This window comes from Lithobates pipiens, unplaced genomic scaffold (genome assembly GCF_037356315.1).
Source record: "Lithobates pipiens isolate NorthernLeopardFrog02 unplaced genomic scaffold, aLitPip1_a1.2 Scaffold_18, whole genome shotgun sequence".
NCBI lineage: Eukaryota > Metazoa > Chordata > Amphibia > Anura > Ranidae > Lithobates > Lithobates pipiens.
The window spans coordinates 532,765,272-532,783,850 of record NW_027507758.1 but is presented as its reverse complement, the minus strand read 5'-3'; the positions used below and the strand labels follow the sequence as shown (position 1 = coordinate 532,783,850).

General features: G+C 44.1%; 1 protein-coding gene across 2 annotated transcripts in view; it reads left to right on the top strand.

The window, feature by feature from the left end:
- NBAS (NBAS subunit of NRZ tethering complex) overlaps positions 1–18,579 on the top strand; it is a 1,050,553-nt gene that overhangs the window by 26,104 nt on the left and 1,005,870 nt on the right. For both annotated transcript variants that reach the window (XM_077488811.1, XM_077488809.1), the window contains exons 4-6: positions 10,163–10,240; positions 10,977–11,024; positions 12,893–12,936. In XM_077488811.1, the coding sequence (XP_077344937.1) occupies positions 10,163–10,240; positions 10,977–11,024; positions 12,893–12,936 (170 nt within the window). The remainder of the gene's footprint in view (positions 1–10,162; positions 10,241–10,976; positions 11,025–12,892; positions 12,937–18,579) is intronic.

Here is an 18,579-nt window from a genome sequence, read left to right as displayed (position 1 = left end):
ACTCCGCGTATGCGTTTACTTAAGCGTGCAAGCTTGTTGGGATGGGGCTCTTTAAATTAAATTTTTTATTTAACTTTTTATTTTGACACTGTCTTTTTAAAAAAAAAAATAATTTGGGTCACTTTTATTCCTATTACAAGGAATGTAACCATCCCTTGTAATAGAATGAAAGCATGACAGGACCTCTTAAATATGAGATCTGGGGTCAAAAAGACCTCAGATCTCCTCATATTTACACTAAAATGCAATAAATAAAAAAAAAAAAATCTCCTATGGGCGGAAGTGAGGTTTTTTTTTTTTTTTAATAAATTCTTTTTATTAATTTTATGCAAAACATACAAAACAGTGGACGTGCCTGTGACACATCCAGAGGCCAACGGCCAAAACTAACTAACAGCCACAACTAACTAGCCCAATCAGACCCCTCACCCCCCTCCCCCCCCCCAACCAAAAGTCACAGCTCGACCGGCACCCTTATATCATCTCTTATAGATGTAATGCCTGAAACTTATGATAAGTTAATACAGTAACAGAATACCCGACAGAACATCCCCACTCACATGCCTAAAGTATCAACAGTACACATCTGCAAATACCTCCCTTCAGTTCAGATTTCTCGTTTCTCCCAACCCGACCGCCCCCATGCTATACATTATCAACCCACAGTGGTGTTAGCATTAAGCCAGGAGTGCCAGACCTTATCAAATTTCTTCATACACCCTCTGGCCTCATAGGTACGCTTGTAATAAGGCAACATCATGTTTACTAGATTTTTCCAAAAGGAAACCGTCGGGGCCCTTGTTTTCTTCCAGTGTAAAAGAATGGACTTTCTACCATAGAACAAGAGGATACTCAGCATTGTGCGCATGGCCCGTGAGGGCACCACCTCATCAACCAGGCCAAACAGGCATACTCTAATAGTCTTAGGAATAGGTACTTGAATCAGTTCAAAGATGCACATAGTTATATCTTCCCAAAAACCCTGTACAAGTGTACAGTCCCAAAAAATATGGTGAGCATCCGCCGGGGAGTGAGAGCACCGCCAGCATTCTGAGGAGATGTTAGGAAAAATCTTACCCAATCGGGCCGGAGTATAATAGCTTCTGTGCAGAAATTTGAACTGGATCAGTCTGTCCCTAGCGGACACCAGATGTTGAAATGGCTGGACCCACAGATCATCCCAGTCCTCCACTTGGGCATCCGGAACCTCAGTTGCCCACCGCTCCCTACATTTTGCTACCGCCTGAGGCGTAATCTGAAACATTTCCCTATAGGTCACCGAAAGAGGTTTGGCCAAGTCCACCCCCATCAACAACCTCTCCAAAGCTGATGGTACAGACCCCACCCTCATCTCCCGAAACTGCGTTTGGAAGGCATGTCTAATCTGTAGAAACCGGAACAGGTAACTATTTGGCAGGTCGTGCCTAGTCTGCAATTGGGGAAAGGTCTGTAGCTCCCCATCTCTGGTAATATCCCCTACAGTCTTAATACCTGCCACCACCCATAACATGGGATCCGGGAGGTTATAAAAATGTGGTAAGGTCGGGTTCATCCACAAGGGAGTGGAAGGGGACACCCCCCTATAACTGGGACACGTTAATTTAACCGCTACCCCCCATGCTCTGATAGTAGCTTTCATGGACAGCGTTAAAGGTAGCTCCGATTTGGAACCCCTAAACAGGGCGAAGCGTAAACTGTCATATGCCCCCAGGTGAGCCGCCTCCAACACTGTGGCCGCATCCCCATCGTCAACCGTCAACCAACGGCGTGCAAATACCATCTGCCCGGCAAGATAATACTTGTGCCAGTCGGGTAGAGCCAGGCCTCCCCTCTCTCTGGGTTCCTGCAGAACTTTAATTCCCACTCTGGGAGTTCCAGGAGCCCAAAGGAACGATGAGATTATACTGTCCAGTTTGCGGAAATAGGACTTCGGGACCCAAACCGGTGCATGCCGAAGAAAATACAACACCACTGGGAGAAACTTCATCTTCAACAGACTAATCCGTCCCATCAAAGACAGCGGGAGTTTGATCCACGCCTGCGTCTTCTTCTTAAGTAGCTGTACCAGGGGCAGTAAATTCAGGGCCATATAGTCCTCTACCCTCGCTGTAACCTGCACACCCAAGTATTTGAGGGACTCAACCCACTGCAATGCCAGCCCGGGGTCCGCCCCAGCCCTTGCCCCCGCATCAATGGGCAAAATTGAGGACTTCCCCCAGTTTACCTTTAGTCCGGAAAACTGAGCGAAACGGTCCATAATTCCCAAGGCCGCTGTCAAAGATTCCCCCGGGTCATTTAGGAAAAGTAACATGTCGTCTGCGTACAATGCAAGAGTCTCGTCAATAGTCCCCACTCTAATAGGACTAATTCTGCTCGAGGACCGCAAAGCGACAGCAAGCGGCTCCAGAGCCAGGGAAAACAGAAAGGGCGAGAGAGGACAACCCTGTCTCGTCCCCCTACCCACTGCAAAAAAATCAGACGTGGCCGAACCCAGTTTAATCGCCGCTCTCGGTTGGGCATATAACATTGCTATCCATCTTCGAAACTGCGGACCGAACCCCATGAGCTCCAACACCGAGTTCATGTACATCCAGTCCACAGAGTCGAAGGCCTTTTCAAAGTCTATGGAGACCACAACTCTGGACGCGCGTGCAGTCTGTTTAATCTGTAAATGGGTAAAAAGTCGTCGCAAATTAGTGTCCGTGGACTTACCCGGCATAAAGCCAGTTTGGTCAATATTAACTATCGAGGGAAGCACCGTGGCTAAACGTCTGGCCAGTATTTTGGTGAGAATTTTTAAGTCCATATTAAGTAGGGCAATCGGTCTGTAAGACGCACATTCCAAAGGGTCCTTTCCCGGCTTCAACAAGAGGACCATGTACGCCTCCATCATAGAGTCCGGGAGGGAGCCTTGCTCAAGACAATGACACAAAAGCGCATGAAGTCGGGGGGCCACCAGGTCCACATTAGCCTTGTAAAAGTCTGCTGGGAACCCGTCAGGGCCAGGAGCCTTGCCCGGGGGGAATGCAAAAATCGCTGACTGTACCTCTGCAAGCGTTATTTTGGCCTCCAAAAGGTCACGGTCCTCATCGGAAAGTCTAGGAATAGGTAAATCATCCAAGAACGAAAGCAATGCTGACTGGTCATAAGAAGGAATGGGGGAGTATAATGCGGAATAAAATTGAACAAACTCCTGCATGATAGCCCCCGGTTCACTAATCAGTCCCCCACCCTTCTCCCGAAGAACCGGGACACAGGTGAGGGAGCCACGATCAGCCACCAGCATTGCCAATAGTTTCCCATTTTTGTCGCCCTCCGCAAAGACCGTCTGGGCCTGTTTAACTGAGTCTGCACGTGATTGATTCGTGAAATGCAGCGAGAGCGTGCGCCTCGCCTCCAACAGGGCCTCGTATGTTGCACCTGATGGAGAGTCCGCATGCGCCCTGGCTTCCTGATTTACATGTTGCAATAAGTCATCTACCTCTTTCCCATCAGTCACCCTGGCCATCTTAATAGCCGAAATAAAGTGTCCCCGTGTCACCACCTTAAACGCATCCCATACCACCCTGGGATCAGCCGACTCAGCGTTTATAGACCAATATGTTTGCATCTCTCCTGATACCTGATCCTGGACCAAGTCAGTTTGAATCCAGCCTGGGGAGAGCCTCCAACCCCCTCTCCTCCCCCCCGATGAAAATGTCAGGGTAACTTCAAGTGGATTATGGTCAGTCAGTCCCCCCGCTTGGTAAGTCACCCCAGTTACATATTGCAGCAACAACTTGTTCCCAAACGCTAAATCAATTCTCGCCGCCGACTGATGAGTCGTCGACACATGCGAGTACCCCTTCTCCAGCGGATGCTTCCACCTCCATAGCTCCACCAGTTCCGCCACGGAGCACCAACCAAGTAGATCAGCCGAAGCCCCCCTGCGCGGGTTGGAGGTATCCAAGGCCGCATCAAGAACGGCATTGAAGTCCCCCAACCACAACACAGGAAGGTGAGCATACGGTGCGAGCTTGGTCAGGAGATCATACAACACCCTGACCTGAAAAGGTGGCGGGACATACACATTAATCAATACCATTCGCTTGTGAAAGATATCCAGAACCACAGCCACAAATCTGCCTCCTGGGTCAGAGATAACTTGATGGATTTTATAAGAAACAGTTCTAGAAATCAAGATCGAAACACCTCTAGCAAAGGTGGAGTACGTTGAGTGCAAGGCCCTCTGTATCCAAGGTTTGCGCAGAGCCAAGACCCTGCTACCATCAAGAAGGGTCTCCTGCAGGAGGATGATGTGTGGCTTGGACAGCTTAAGAAATTTAAACACAGCAGCCCTCTTAACCCTATGTCCCAGCCCTCGGACGTTCCATGAAACAATTTTTACATCATCCGCCATTAAGCATGTAGACCATACATATATCAAGGCATCTGTCTAAAGGTAGGATAAGTGCATTCCAGACATAAAATACATAAAGTTTGCAGCGATACCTGCTAGGAAATTTCCCCAATCGAGCTGTGACTTCCCGAAAACCCACCCCTGCCTGTATACCAGTAACAACCCCAACCAGTCCGGTATTTAGCTTTGTCCCTAACCCCATAAACACCACAAAGAAAACAGTTGTGGTCATGGCACCGCCATGCCGCAGTGATCGGTAGTCCTGCAGTACTAAAGTCAGTCCTCTTCAACTCCACTTTAACGCTCCAACTCACATAAGAGCCATGTAGTAGGGTAAAATGGGCCTCCGGTCCAGCACACAAACAGGTACCACCCTTCCAAGTAAGCCCCTTGGCAGGGGCATGATACACGGGCCACCCCCACCCCCTTCTCACAGCCAAAACAAATGGACCCACATCCTCCAGAATTTCCCCAAGGCAAAATAAGGAAGACAAAATAGGCCAGTCCAGACTGCAAAATAGCAAAAAAAAAAAAAAAGAGAAAAACAAAATGAAAAATGTAAAAGTGTAAAAATGCAAAAATGCAACTGTGTGGATAATGTCCCCAGGAGCAAACTTCAACAGCATTTCCCCCCCACAGGTTCAAAAATCACAAATGAAATAGGCCCAGTGGTCTAAGACTGAACGCCAATAATAAAAAGGAGGAACAGAAAAGGGGGAAAAGTAAGCACAGACGGGTCATGTTGAATGTGAGCACCTCAATAAAAAAACGCCTCCCAGTTCTCCAGAGGAACAGCGTCAGGACATAGTATCACCGAGGAAAAGCCTTCTCACCAACCGAAGAAACACGCACTCACAGTTCCTTGTCCATCCAGTCACTGGCCTCCTCAGGATGTTCGAAGAACTTAACAGCTCCCTTATGTTGCACCCGTAGCCTGCTGGGATAGAGCATACTATACTTTATCTCTTTATCACGCAGTCGGCGGCGCACCTCGGTAAACGATCTCCTCTTCTGCTGCGTGGCTGCAGAGAAATCCGGAAAGAGCATTATCTTATCATTACCATGGCGCAGCTCCGGGACCTTCCGGGCTCGGGTCAGGATCAGATCCCGGTCACGGAAGTTTAAAAACCGGACCAGGAACGGTCGAGGGAAAGCTCCCGGTGGACGGTGGCCCGTCGGGACTCTGTGCGCCCGTTCCACCACGTATGTAGGCGACACTTCAGTAATAGACAGCAGTTGTTTAAAGAATTGTTCTGCAAAGTGAGCAGGCTGGTCACCCTCAGTGCCCTCCGGCAGTCCCACCACTCGGAGATTATTGCGCCTTTGACGATCCTCAGCGTCTATAGCCTTATGTTGCAACGCTTTGACCTGCTCCCTGAGCTCCGCCAGCTGGGCCCCATAACCTTGAGACGTGTCCTCCACCTCCGACACCCTCGATTCCACAGTGGTTAGGCGACCCCGTATCTTGTCCAGGTCATGTCTGATTAAATTACATTCAGAGGAGAGGTGGTCTATGCGACCCACAAGTTCTGCTTTGCTTGCACTGATGGCTTCTAATATAGGTCTGGTAATGGCATCAGTGTCCACCGCAGATGCTGCAACTGATAAGGGCTCAGCTCCTTCTTTCTCCCTCGGTTGCGCCATCTCCCCCTCTGTGTGCTCTGCACGCTGTGAGGTGGAGGAAGAAGACAAGATGGCGGGGGCGGGGCTTAGCTCCGTGCTTCCCGCGGAGTGCGAATGGCGCTGGTCCCTGCGGGCTCTAGCTCCCTTTCGGGCGGCGGAAGATGGCATCCCCAGCTGCAGCTCACCTTCCCCCAGCGGATGCCGGTATTCGGCGGCGGATAGCGGCTCAAAATCGGGCGGATTATGATCCGGAGGTGCGGAGCTGTGGAGACACGCTGCTGCCTCGATCACATCCGGCCGGAAGCTTACCGGAAGTGAGGTTTGACGTCGCTTTCGCCCTACCACACCATGGAGCCGAGCGGGGTCCATCTTCCCCCTCGGCAGCCAGGCATCCACGGGAAAGGACGAGGTCGTCTCTGCCACTACTGGCTGGTCGACCGGAGCACGGCAGGAGGGGGGTGGGCACCTCTGCTGCCACTGATAAAATTGATTTTGCGGCGAATCCGCTGCAGAGACCACTTTTATCTTAGAGAAACGCGCGGCTTTCCAGAAAAATACCGGGGTTATGGCGGCTAGCTGCTGCCATGACCTTGGTATTTAGCGTCAAAGTACCGATGTTACGGGTATGTCGTCTTGCGTGAAGTGGTTAAATTGACAGGACTAATCTGTGTACCACATGAGCACATACTGTAACCAGTCTGTGGGAGCCAGAATTATTGCTGGTTGGTAGGGGATCAAATACTTATTTTACTTACTGAACTGGAACTCTAATTTATAACATTTGTATCGTGTTTTTTTTTCTGGTTGATTTTTTGTCTCTGTCATTTAAAATGCAGTTATACAAATTAGAGATTTCAATTACAATTCTTTGTAAGTGGGTAAATTTAGAAAATCTGCAGGAGGTCAAATGATTTTTTTCCCCACTATATGTACAATATTCTATATTGCTAGGAGCACTTTTAATCATGATAGGTAGTTGTAACTTCACTAGGTGCCGTTCTTTTTCCCAGGTATATGCGCTTAATATATGGGATAACATTGCAGGGCACTGTGCTGAATCTTATTGGTGCCTGCTCTTTATCACATACACCAGATGCATGAGGTTCTGTTAGGAGCTGCCATGGGCAAGGGTGGAATTTTTAATGTAGATGGACAAAGAGGAATACATAAGGTGGCAGTAGGTACAGTATATTTTGCTGCAGCAGTCAGTGATCACATCAATGGCACCACCCCTCTGAGGAAGTCCCTACGGGGGAAAAAACAAGTTTGTGCAAATTTTCCATTGTATGTTATATTGTTTAGGAGATCTTTTGTTATCATGATTGGATAGTAAAAAGGTGCTGATGATAGTCGCATTGCAAAACTGTAAAGAGGAGTTTTGGTGATAACCTGTCCTGTTTTATCGGCATGATGGGAGGTAACTTCTTGTAGTCCTGATGAAGGTCACTAGTAGCTGCCTGAAGCCTACTTGAACTCAGACAGTATCTCTCAGATGAGCCCGTCCTGGCTCTATACCAGTGTTAATGCACACACAACACATGAGCCAAGAACATACTGCATTTGTTAGGTGAGCCACTATATTACTCCATTGCCCCAACACCATATATAGGGTGAGGTTCCTCCAAGGAAATCCTGGCCCAGCTACTGTGTACCCGGGCTAGGAATTGCTTTTCTTCAATGGACTCCTATTGTTTTGCAGACAGTAGAGGTTCACATAATGTCATCCAGTTGTTAACACAGGCCATTGTTAAGTGTGAAATAAAAGCAATTTACTCTGGAATAACTATGGACAAAAGTTGATATAGAAGAATTCATCGTCTGATTATCTTGTTTATGTACTGTAATGCTGATATAATGAGGACAAAAGTTGATATAAAAGAATTCATCGTTTGATTATCTTGTTTGCGTACAGTAATGGTGATATAATGAGCCACGCACACATGCCCTACAGAGAAAATATTTTAGATGTTTAATTGTGTGTATCCTAAAATTTTAATGTTATGATTGTGTTTTTCGATATAATAAAATATATATTATAATTAGATGGTGGTTATATGAGAAATCCTGCTCCCAGTTTATCCCCAGCTGGGTGGCTTAGGTTTCTAGTTATTGAAAAAAAGACACCTGCTCATCCAGGCCAAACAACAGTCATAAATAAATACATTTAACACCTGTCTCATAAAAATCCTAGACCCATGGTTGATTGAGAAAAAGGTAAAAAAAAATCCTAACAAAACAACTCTCCGCTGCCTTTGATAGGGTTGACCACCCACTCCTCCTCAAACTCCACACCTTTGGTCTCCGTGACTGTACTCTTCGTTGGTTCTCTTCCTACTTATCCAATTACACCTTTAGCGGTTCTTACAACTCTACTTACTTTTCTCCTCTTCCTTTCTCTGTTGGGCTCCCCCAAGGTTCTGTTCTTGTACCTCTCCTATTTTCCATCTACACCTCCTCCCTGAGTCAGCTGATAGCCTCCCATGGCTTCCAATACGACCTCTATGCTGTTGACACCCAAATCTATTTCTCTACCCCTAAGCTCACTCCCTCTGACTCCTCACCTATCACTAATTGACTATCAGATATATCACTCTGGATGTCACACCACTTCCTCAAACTCAATCTATACTGGACTCTGAACTCTCCTTTAAGCCCCACGTCCAATCGCTATCCAAATCTTGCCTCCTCAACCTCCGCTACATCTCCAAAATACGCCCCTTTCTTACCAATGACACAGCAAAGCTCCTAATTCACTCGCTGGTCATCTCTCGCCTCGATTACTGCAACTCTCTTTTCATTGGCTTACCTCTACATAGTCTATCACCTCTTCAATCCATCATGAATGCTGCTGCCAGACTCATCCACCTTACCAATTGCTCTGTTTCTGCTACCCCTCTCTGTCAATCCCTCCACTGGCTTCCGCTCACCCAATTAATTTTAAATTCAAAATACTAACAACTACTTACAAAGCCATCCACAATTTATCCCCCAGCTACATCACTAGCCTAGTCTCTAAATACCAACCTACTCATTCTCTTCGTTCCTCTCAAGATCTTCTGCTCTCTAGATCCCTCGTCGCCTCCTCCCATACTCACCTCCAGGACTTTTCCAGAGCCTCTCCAATCCTATGGAATGCCTTACCCCAATCTGTCCACTCATCTCCTACTCTGTTAGCTTTTAGATGATCCCTGAAAACCCTTCTCTTCGGGGAAGCCTACCCTACCCTACCCACACCCAACAACTGTATTTTCATTTTCTCCATCGACTCACCCCCCCACAATTATTACCTTGACCCTCCCTTCTAGATTGTAAACTGTTAAGGAGCAGCGCTCTCTGATCCCTCCTGTATTGATTTTGTATTGTTAGTGTACTGTCTGCCCCCATGTTGTAAAGCGCTGCGCAAACTATTGGCACTATCTAAATCCTGTATAATAATACTGTTAAAATTCTGGTGAACAGCAGTGCACTGGTGGTGACCATTTGAGCTTTGTGCTCATGTTAGCTGATGCAGGTCCCTCCACCTCCTGACCAGGGGCGATTCAGGGGGGTGGAGGGGGGTGTGGAAGAGGTGGATGCCCTGGGTGGTACCATTTACTGAAGGAAGGGGGACGCAGCGCAGGTGAAGTGCTTGTGATTAAAAAATCTGTGCGTGTGACTAACATAGCGGGCAGGCAAAAGCTGTAACCATGTGCCAAGTGCGCTTCTTCACCCGCACTGTGCTGTTTAACCTGCTATAAGCGTATAGGATCTGTGCTTGGGCTTTTGGAGGTTTTTGGTGCCTAATATGAATGATCATTACATTTTCCTGGTATTCATGGTTGGCATCCAAATCGCACCATGTTCGGGGTGCCATTAAGAAATAATGGCATCACAAAGGAGTCCCGTGTTTAGTTGCGATTCAGGAATCACAGGCAGAATCGTGCGATTCCAGTGCGCTCAGGTGTGAATGGAGCCTAAAGCGTATCTCAACTTTAAGGACCTTTTTTTTTTTTTTTTATAATAATGTATTCAAATAACCTTCCACTATATACCAATTTACAGTCAGGATCCAGTACAGCCCTGGCTTTTAGATTGTTGATTAACTTTTTCTTCTGCTAGGAATTTAACAAATTGTAATTTTTTTATTTTTTTCATTTGCAGTCCAGCAAAATTCTCTCTCCCTCTGGGGCTTGTGCGCTTAATCAATAAGCAAATCAGCTGGCAGCTTGTTTTGACACGGTAAGACCCTTTTACATTTTATAATATTTGAAGATATTGCGTTTTTTTTTTTTTTTTTTTTTTTTTTTTTTAAGAATAGTACAAAGCAGAGGAGAAGCTGCAAAGCATGCGGAACATTGTGCAAGGAAAGGAGATGGGCAGCAGACAGGCAAAGGAGATTTTTCAAGTTAACTTTTTTACTGGGTTGTCTTGTATAACTTGAAATTATAGCTCCTTTATTATACAGGTTACACACAGGAACAGGATGGAGATCACACATGAAGGTGGAGAGGAATGATCCCACAGTCGGTGAAAATCCCTCCCTTTGAATTATCTGCTGCTGACTCATTCCTACATTCCTCAGTAATAAATTACTTGCTAAATGGTCTTTACCTTTGTGATAACTGTGATGACCTATTACTGCTATCACATGGTACAGTGCCACTTGGATTGTCTCTTTGTCCTTGAACTGATTCACAGCCATTAACAGACGCAATAGCCACCTGCGGGTGATTTCTCCACTGCTGTTTCAGTGGCTCGAAGTAAATAACAGTCCACCCACTCTGCCATTCATAAATATACGGTGGTAGTGAGGTGGTTAACAGACACCATACCACAACACGTACAGGAAGGATTCCTTGCCATGTGTGAGAGAGAGATTACCAGCTGACAGAATACATTTTCATAATTGCAGCATTTTATAACCGTTAATAGCGTGGTAATGATTCCAATGTATTTGTTGTCATTTTTCTTCTAGTAACGGAAAGCTTTTGGCAGCAGTTCAGGAGCAGTGTGTAGAAATTAGGTAAGTGATTGATTCATTATTCTAAGTACCAGAAAGATGGATGAACAGTGTTTTGTACAACTATCTGTGGATAAAGGGGTAATCCACCTCTGTAATATGGGAGCTATGGAGCTTGTAGTCACTCCTGCACAATGAAGCACAGATGTCTGGGGGAAAAAATGAATGTAATCACTCCCTGCAGCAGAAAGCTGGGTAGTCTACAGCAGGATTGCATATGGGGTTTGATTTTTTTAGTTTAGTAGCTTAGGGCTGAAGGAACTATGTAAACAGTAAATCAATGTATGCTCAGTTGATGAGATGACATGAGGTTCTGATCTTGAGGACGTTTGAATCTATTGGCACCAATGCCAATGTTCCATACATAAATAATGATGATCAGACTGATCTTTGGATCGATTCTGAACTGCTAGGGGGTGTTGATTATAACCCAGAGAGATTTTCCTACCTCTTTCTACTAGTTACAGGACAGAACTGCACATATTCACAGAGAGAAGTTTGTTCTCTTTTCTCCATAACTAAGTGAATGATCAGTGGCTGGTTGCACATTTTTTTATTTTTTTTGGCTGTCTACTTACAGTGGAGCTCAGGCTTTTTATTTTTTTACATTTTTTATTTTTATTTAAAATCAACCCCCTGTGGTGGTTGCAGCTTATGCAATCTAAATTGGCAAATGCTGCATATGAAAACCATTTTCTTTTTAAATTTATTTGTACTCCCTGTACCCTCCGGATCAAGTGAGCTTCTGTTCTTAGTGTGGGCATCTGAAGCCCGCTCGGGAGGTTCTTTTCTGGGAAATGGTGCAGCCCACTCGGTCTGTTGCAGGCTGCTCATTGACTTCTGGGATTGATGGCACATATCCCAAGAGCCAATGGGTGACCAGATATGACATACCTTGCCGTGAAGAGTTACTGCGGAAGTCTATATTTTTTTTGTGACCTGAAAAGATCAAATACTTTAGTAAAAAAAAGAACATTGCAAACATTTAAGGCACTGTGATCAGTAATGCCAGGGGCCATACCTCAAATACAGTGTTGAACTCTGCGTAAAAGCAGATATTGCTGTAACTAAACAAGTCAGCAGGAATACATTTCTCATGGGGCACAATATACAGCAAAAATATATATATTTTTTTCCCCAAAAAATCTGTCCTTGAGCTCCATTCATGTGACTTTCTCAAAGCAGACCTTCGCCCTAAAGTATAAATGATGTTACCCTGACATTAAAGTTGATTTTTAACCTGGTGCTAGGTGAGAATGACTATTCCACCTGTAAGATGTAATAAATTCCTGTAAATGTTTACACTATTATATATTTCCCGTTATGTGCATGCATGCCAAGTAATATAGCACATGCTCTGTCTTAACTTGTAACTGTTTTGATTCCTGCATAATGTTCCAATGCAATGTTCAGACCAATGTACTGCTTACTATTACCGCGAGGCGTAAGGCTAGTCTACAATCCCTTGTCCAATAAAACCTCTTCTCAAGAGTCATTAAAAAAAGCCTTTAACTTTCGAAGTAAACAAAGTTTGATATAAACTCTTATTAAACTTCAGCTGGGGTATTCGAAATGCGCTCCATGTTTTGTTTTTAAAGCAATGCATTTTCTTTTCAGAGGCAGCAGAAGAAATTCATTTGCATTAGGACCATACACACACGTACAAAATAAGGATTTTTACATTTTCAGAGCAAGCCCCGCTTAGGATAAGAATGCCCTTTTCTAGCAAAGGCTTAGCTCCTGAATTCATCTATTTATTCATAACACCGATGGGTACATATCTCCTCTGTATGTTTGCAAGAATCCATCACTCTCTCATAGTTATCAAGATTTAATTTCCCCTTTGTATTCTGTTTCCTGCGCACATCCAGGTCTGCAAAAGATGACTTTGGCTCCGTTATAGGAAAATGTCAAGGTGAGTAATTATATGAATGTGCTGTCCTCAATCCTTTTTTTAGCATGCAACAAAAATCACCCAGTTTAATACAATTCAGATAGGTCAATAAGAGCAGGGTCTAGAAGTGAGGCTAATTGAAATGTAAAAATATGTTGCAGACATACTAATTAGCTAAAATATTCCAGAGGAACGTTGGATTTACTTGTGTATGCTTAACCAAAGACATAAAATTGGTCATTTATTTGTCACTCTGTATTTTATATTGATAGTTATTCCTAGGAAAGAAATTATTTTAATAAGGTCTTGACCTAAAAAAAAAAAAATGTCTATCACCTAATTGGCATTCCTCTTAAGATAATGTGCCAAGATTTAGTAATATTTTTTGTGCAGAGCAAATTTGTTTCTCTTTAGATCAGGGGCCTCCAAACTTTCTAAACAAAGGCACATTTTATTATCCTTCGGACTTTAGGGGGGAGGGACTGTGGCCAGCGGGAGTTTAAATTTTCCTGGCATCGGTGGAAGTAATTCTTGCCATATATTTGGTATTGGGGGGGGGGGGGATGGTGCCCCTTTTTTGTGTCAATGGGAGGAGTTGGTGCCCCTTTGTTGGTGTCAGTGGGAGAAAAGGTGACCCGTAGTTGGTGTCAGTTGGCAGAATAGTGTCTTGTATCACTGGCAGGAATAGTGCTCCTAGGGCTAGATGAAGGGCTGCAGTTTGGAGACCACTTTAAAAACTGGAGATGAGCTTTGCAGCACTTGTGTAGAAAAGATTAACATCATAATATCCAGCACTTGTAGCTAAAGATGTGAGATGGCCATCACATTCTGCAGAGCTTGGGTAGCTATAGAAGTGAGATGAATGTCATGCTTTACAAAGCTTGGGTAGCTCAAGATGTGAGATGAATGTCATGCTTTATAAAGCTTGGGTAGCTATAGAAGTGAGATGAATGTCATGCTATACAATGCTTGGATAGCTATAGCCGTAAGATGAGGGTCATATTGCAAAGAATTTGGGTAGCTTTAGATGTGAAATGATTGTCACAACATCATGGGCTTCAGTAGCTATAGACATGAGATGAATGTTGAACTATACAGAGCCTGGGTAGCTATAGGCAAACGATGAACAACACACTATCCACCGCTTGGGTAGATGTAGATAGAGGATGAATACCACACTATACAAGTTTTGGGTAGCTATAAACATGACTTTAAAGGAGAAGTCCAGCCTGAGCTCATTTGGCTAGGCTTCTCCTATGGGTCACAGAAGTGCCATTCGTTTTGTACTCCTGTGACTTGTTTTCAGCAGAGAATGGTCTGAAGTCTGCTCTCTGCTGACTTCACTAAGATCATGGAAGACTCTGGAAGTCTGGATCCACCAGATGCCTGAACTGAGGGCTGCCTCAGCCGCTGAAAAGGCCACTCCCCTCCCCTCCACAGCTCGGTGCTCCAGTGAGTGTGGGGAGCAGAGCAGGAGAGCTGCTGATTGACAGTCAGCAACTCTCCGCTCTGGAAATGGTGAGAACCGAGCCATCGGCAGTGTTCAGTGGCTCGGTCCTCATTGAAGAGGCAGCGGGGGACAGATACAGTATCTTCTGACCGATGCTACGCCCCCACCTAGGTAAGTATGGTTCTGCAAAAAACAGGATTTCCATACTTTTCCTTTTAATGACCCATTATCCATTGCTTAGGTACGGCTATATAAATGAGATGAACTTTGCACTGTGCAGTACTTGAGTACCTGTGTCTGTGGATGTAAGATAAAGGTCACATTATCCAGTTTTTGGGTAGCTTTAAAAATGAACGTCACACTATACAGAGCTTGTATATCTATAGTCATGAGATGAGTCACACTACAGAGCTTGGGTAGCTATAGACGTGAAATGATTGTCGCACTATTAAGTGCTTGGGTAGCTACAGACATGAGATGAATGTTGTACTATACAGAATCTTGGTAGCTATAGGCATGAGATGAATGACACACTATCCAGTGCTTGGGTAAATGTAGACATGAAATGAGCACAATGCCTTAAAGGGATTGTGTAGCTATAGATGTGAGAGTAATGTCACATTTATACATCGCTTAGGTAGGGCTATATACAGCTATATACAGTGGTTGAAATAAGTATTGAACACGTCACCATTTTTCTAGTTAAATATATTTCTAAAGGTGCTATTGGCATGACATGTTCCCCACATGTCAGTAACAACCCATGCAATCCATACATACAAAGAAATCAAAACAAATAAGTCCAGAAATTAAGTTATGTGTAATAAAATTGAATGACCCAGGGAAAAAGTTTTGAAGGGAAGTGCAAAAAGCATGGAAAGCCAAGACACCAGCTGAAATATATCAGTAATTAGAAAGCAACCCTGACCCTTGTCAGTGCAAATCAATATCAGTTGGTTCAGTCTCAACTGATGGCTTGTAAAAAGGTGTCTCATTACCAAGTTGTCACACAAGAAGAGGTCCACCTTCAAGATTTAAAACTGTGTGGAAGAATGGGGCAAAAATCACACCTGAGCAATGCATGTGATTAGTTTCTCCATACACGAGAACGCCATGAAGCTGTCATTACCAACACAAGATTTTTTACTAAGTTTTAAATACATTTCAGTTAGTGTGTTCAATACTTTTTCCCTGTGTCATTCCATTTTAGTACACATAACATAATTGCTGAACTTATTTTGTTTTCTTTGTATGTATGGGTTGTTAACCATGTGTTGAAAATATTATGCCAATAGCATCTTTAGAAATATATTTACCTAGAAAAATGGTGACATGTTCAGTACTTATATTACCCGCTGTATATGAGTATAATATCGCACTGTGCCGTGCTTGAGTATATGTCAACGTAGGACAAATGTTATTATCTAGTACTTGGGTAGCTATGGATGTGAGATGAATGTCACACTATACCATTGACGAACCTTGGCACCCCAGATGTTTGGAACTACATTCCCCATGATGCTCAACTACAATGTAGAGTGCATGAGCATCATGGGAAATGTAGTTCCAAAACAGCTGGGGTGCCAAGGTTCGCCACCACTGCACTATACAGCACTTGGGTAGCATTAGACTTGAGATGACTCGCACCATACAGAACTTGGGGAGCTATAGGCATGAGATAAGTGTAGCACTATACAGAGCTTGTAGATGTAAGAGTAATTCCCCACCATCCAGTAACTATAGGTGTGAGATAAATGTCACGCTATGCAGTGCTGGTTAGCTAAAGACATGAGATCAATGCCACACTGTCCAGTTTTTTGATAGCTACAGTATCTCACAAAAGTGAGCACACCTCTCACGTTTTTGTAAATGTTTTATTATATCTTTTTATGTGACAACACTAAAGAAATTACACTTTATATTGTAGCATAGTAGTGAGTGTACAGCTTGTATAACAGTGTAAATTTGCTGTCCCCTCAAAATAACTCAACACTCAACAAAAGTGAGTACACCCTAAGTGAAAATGTCCAAACTTTGCCCAAAGTGTCAATATTTTGTGTGGCCACCATTATTTTCCAGCACTGCCTTAACCCTCTTGGGCATGGAGTTCACCAGAGCTTCACAGGTTGCCACTGGAGTCCTCTTCCACTACTCCATGATGACATCACAGAGCTGGTGGATGTTAGAGACCTTGCGCTCCTCCACCTTTCTTTTTGAGGATGCCCCACAGATGCTCAATAGGGTTTAGGTCTGGAGACATGCTTGGCCAGTCCATCACCTTTACCCTCAGCTTCTTTAGCAAGGCAGTGGTCATCTTGGAGGTGTGTTTAGTGTCGTTATGTTGGAATACTGCCCTGCGGCCCAGTCAATGCGTAACTATCCAGTTTTTGGGTGGCTATTGAGGAGCTATAGGCATGAGATGAATATTACAATACCCACCTAGTTTTGTAGACACACTAACCAGGAGTTCTCATCATAAGCACATCCACAACCAGCCTCTGCACAAACAAGAATACTGCACTCTCATATTTGTTCTTTTTTGTTTTATGCTGTGCATTCTGTTTTGCGGTGCTGCATGCTGATGCGACTTACCGCTCAAAAGTTCTCAGTGCAAGCTTATCGTTAAACTGATTTTATCTCAGTAGTTGTTTAGCAGAGGAACTGATTAGGATTTTCTGACTTAAAATGTGTGTGTTAACCTAAAATAATAAATATCATGTTCCTTTAAAACATGTTACATAGCACAGTGCTTGTGCTGTGTAATTTGACCCCCCTCTATCACTTGAAATATCTGGCTGAATCAGACAGTTTCTGGCCTCCCCTATGTAAACTGACCACGACATATCATGGCTGCTGAGCCCCAACACATCCGTCAGTTTAGGTGCCTCCATCATCCGCAGCTCTCCCTCTGCCTGTCAGCTCCATGCCCACCCCTTCTGCTTCTGCTGCACAAATTACTGTTATTTTCTTACATTATCCTTTGTTTATATATGTAATGTCCCCCTGTGTCTGTGCCTTATAAAAATAATGCAGTATATACCTGTTTACAGAGCACCAGTCAGTGGTTACGTGACCTGCTGCCTCTCTCCCCCCCCCCCCCCCCCCTTGAGCGACGCCAGCGGAGGATCCTTGGCCCTGCCCCCTGCAGCTGTCAGGCTGAGAGAGGAGAGAGATGGTGGGTCATGTGAGTGCCGATCTGAGCTCTGTAAGCAGGTATATACTGCATTATTTTTCGAAGGCACAGACACTAGGACATTACATACATAAACAAAGAGGATACTGTAATTTTACATTGGTGGGGTAACAGCAACTTTAAAGCTTTTATTTGTGTTGGATAGAGTAGTGAAGGATTAGAGTCATTGTAAGATTTTTATTGCCATCTATGTTTATATTGGGGAGATTTCCCCCAGCTTCCTGTTGCGACATGAAAAGATGGCATATCTTTTCAATTTGAAGAGAGATTAAAACAAAAACATGCGTTAAATCGGGGGTTGACAAATTTGCTTGGAATCTAGGAGCCAGCTAAAAAAGTTAGGAGCTAGGTCCGTGACGGCGATCTGGACCTGTCCCTGGTCTGACATGGAGACGAGTGAGGGGAAGATAGCCCCCAGCCCCCCACCTGTCTCCAAGTCATTGCCCATAGCTTTTAGAGGGACATTTTATTTTTATTTTTTTCAAATGACGAATTTTTTTTTAATTGCATTTTAGTGTAAATATGGGATGTGAGGTCTCTCTGACCCCAGATCTCATATATAAGAGGACCTGTCATGCTTTTTTCTATTACAAAGGATTTTTACATTTCTTGTAATAGGAATAAAAGTGACACATTTTTTTTTTAAAAGAACAGTGAAAAAAATAAAAGTTAAAATAAGAAAAAAAATAAAAATGTAATCGCTCCCTGAGCTTGCGTGCAGAAACGAACGCATATGAAAGCAGTGCTCAAACCACACATGTGAGGTATCGCTGCGATCGGAAGAGTGAGAGCAATAATTCTAGCCCATGACCTCCTCTGTAAATTAAAACGTTCAACCTGTAGAATTTTTTAAACGTTGCCTATGGAGATTTTAAAGGGTAAAAGTTTGTCGCCATTCCATGAGCGGGCGCAATTTTGAAGCATGACATGTTGGGTATCGATTTACTTGGGGGAACATTATCTTTCACAATATAAAAAAAAAATGGCCTAACTTTAGTGTTGTCTTATTTTTTAATTAAAT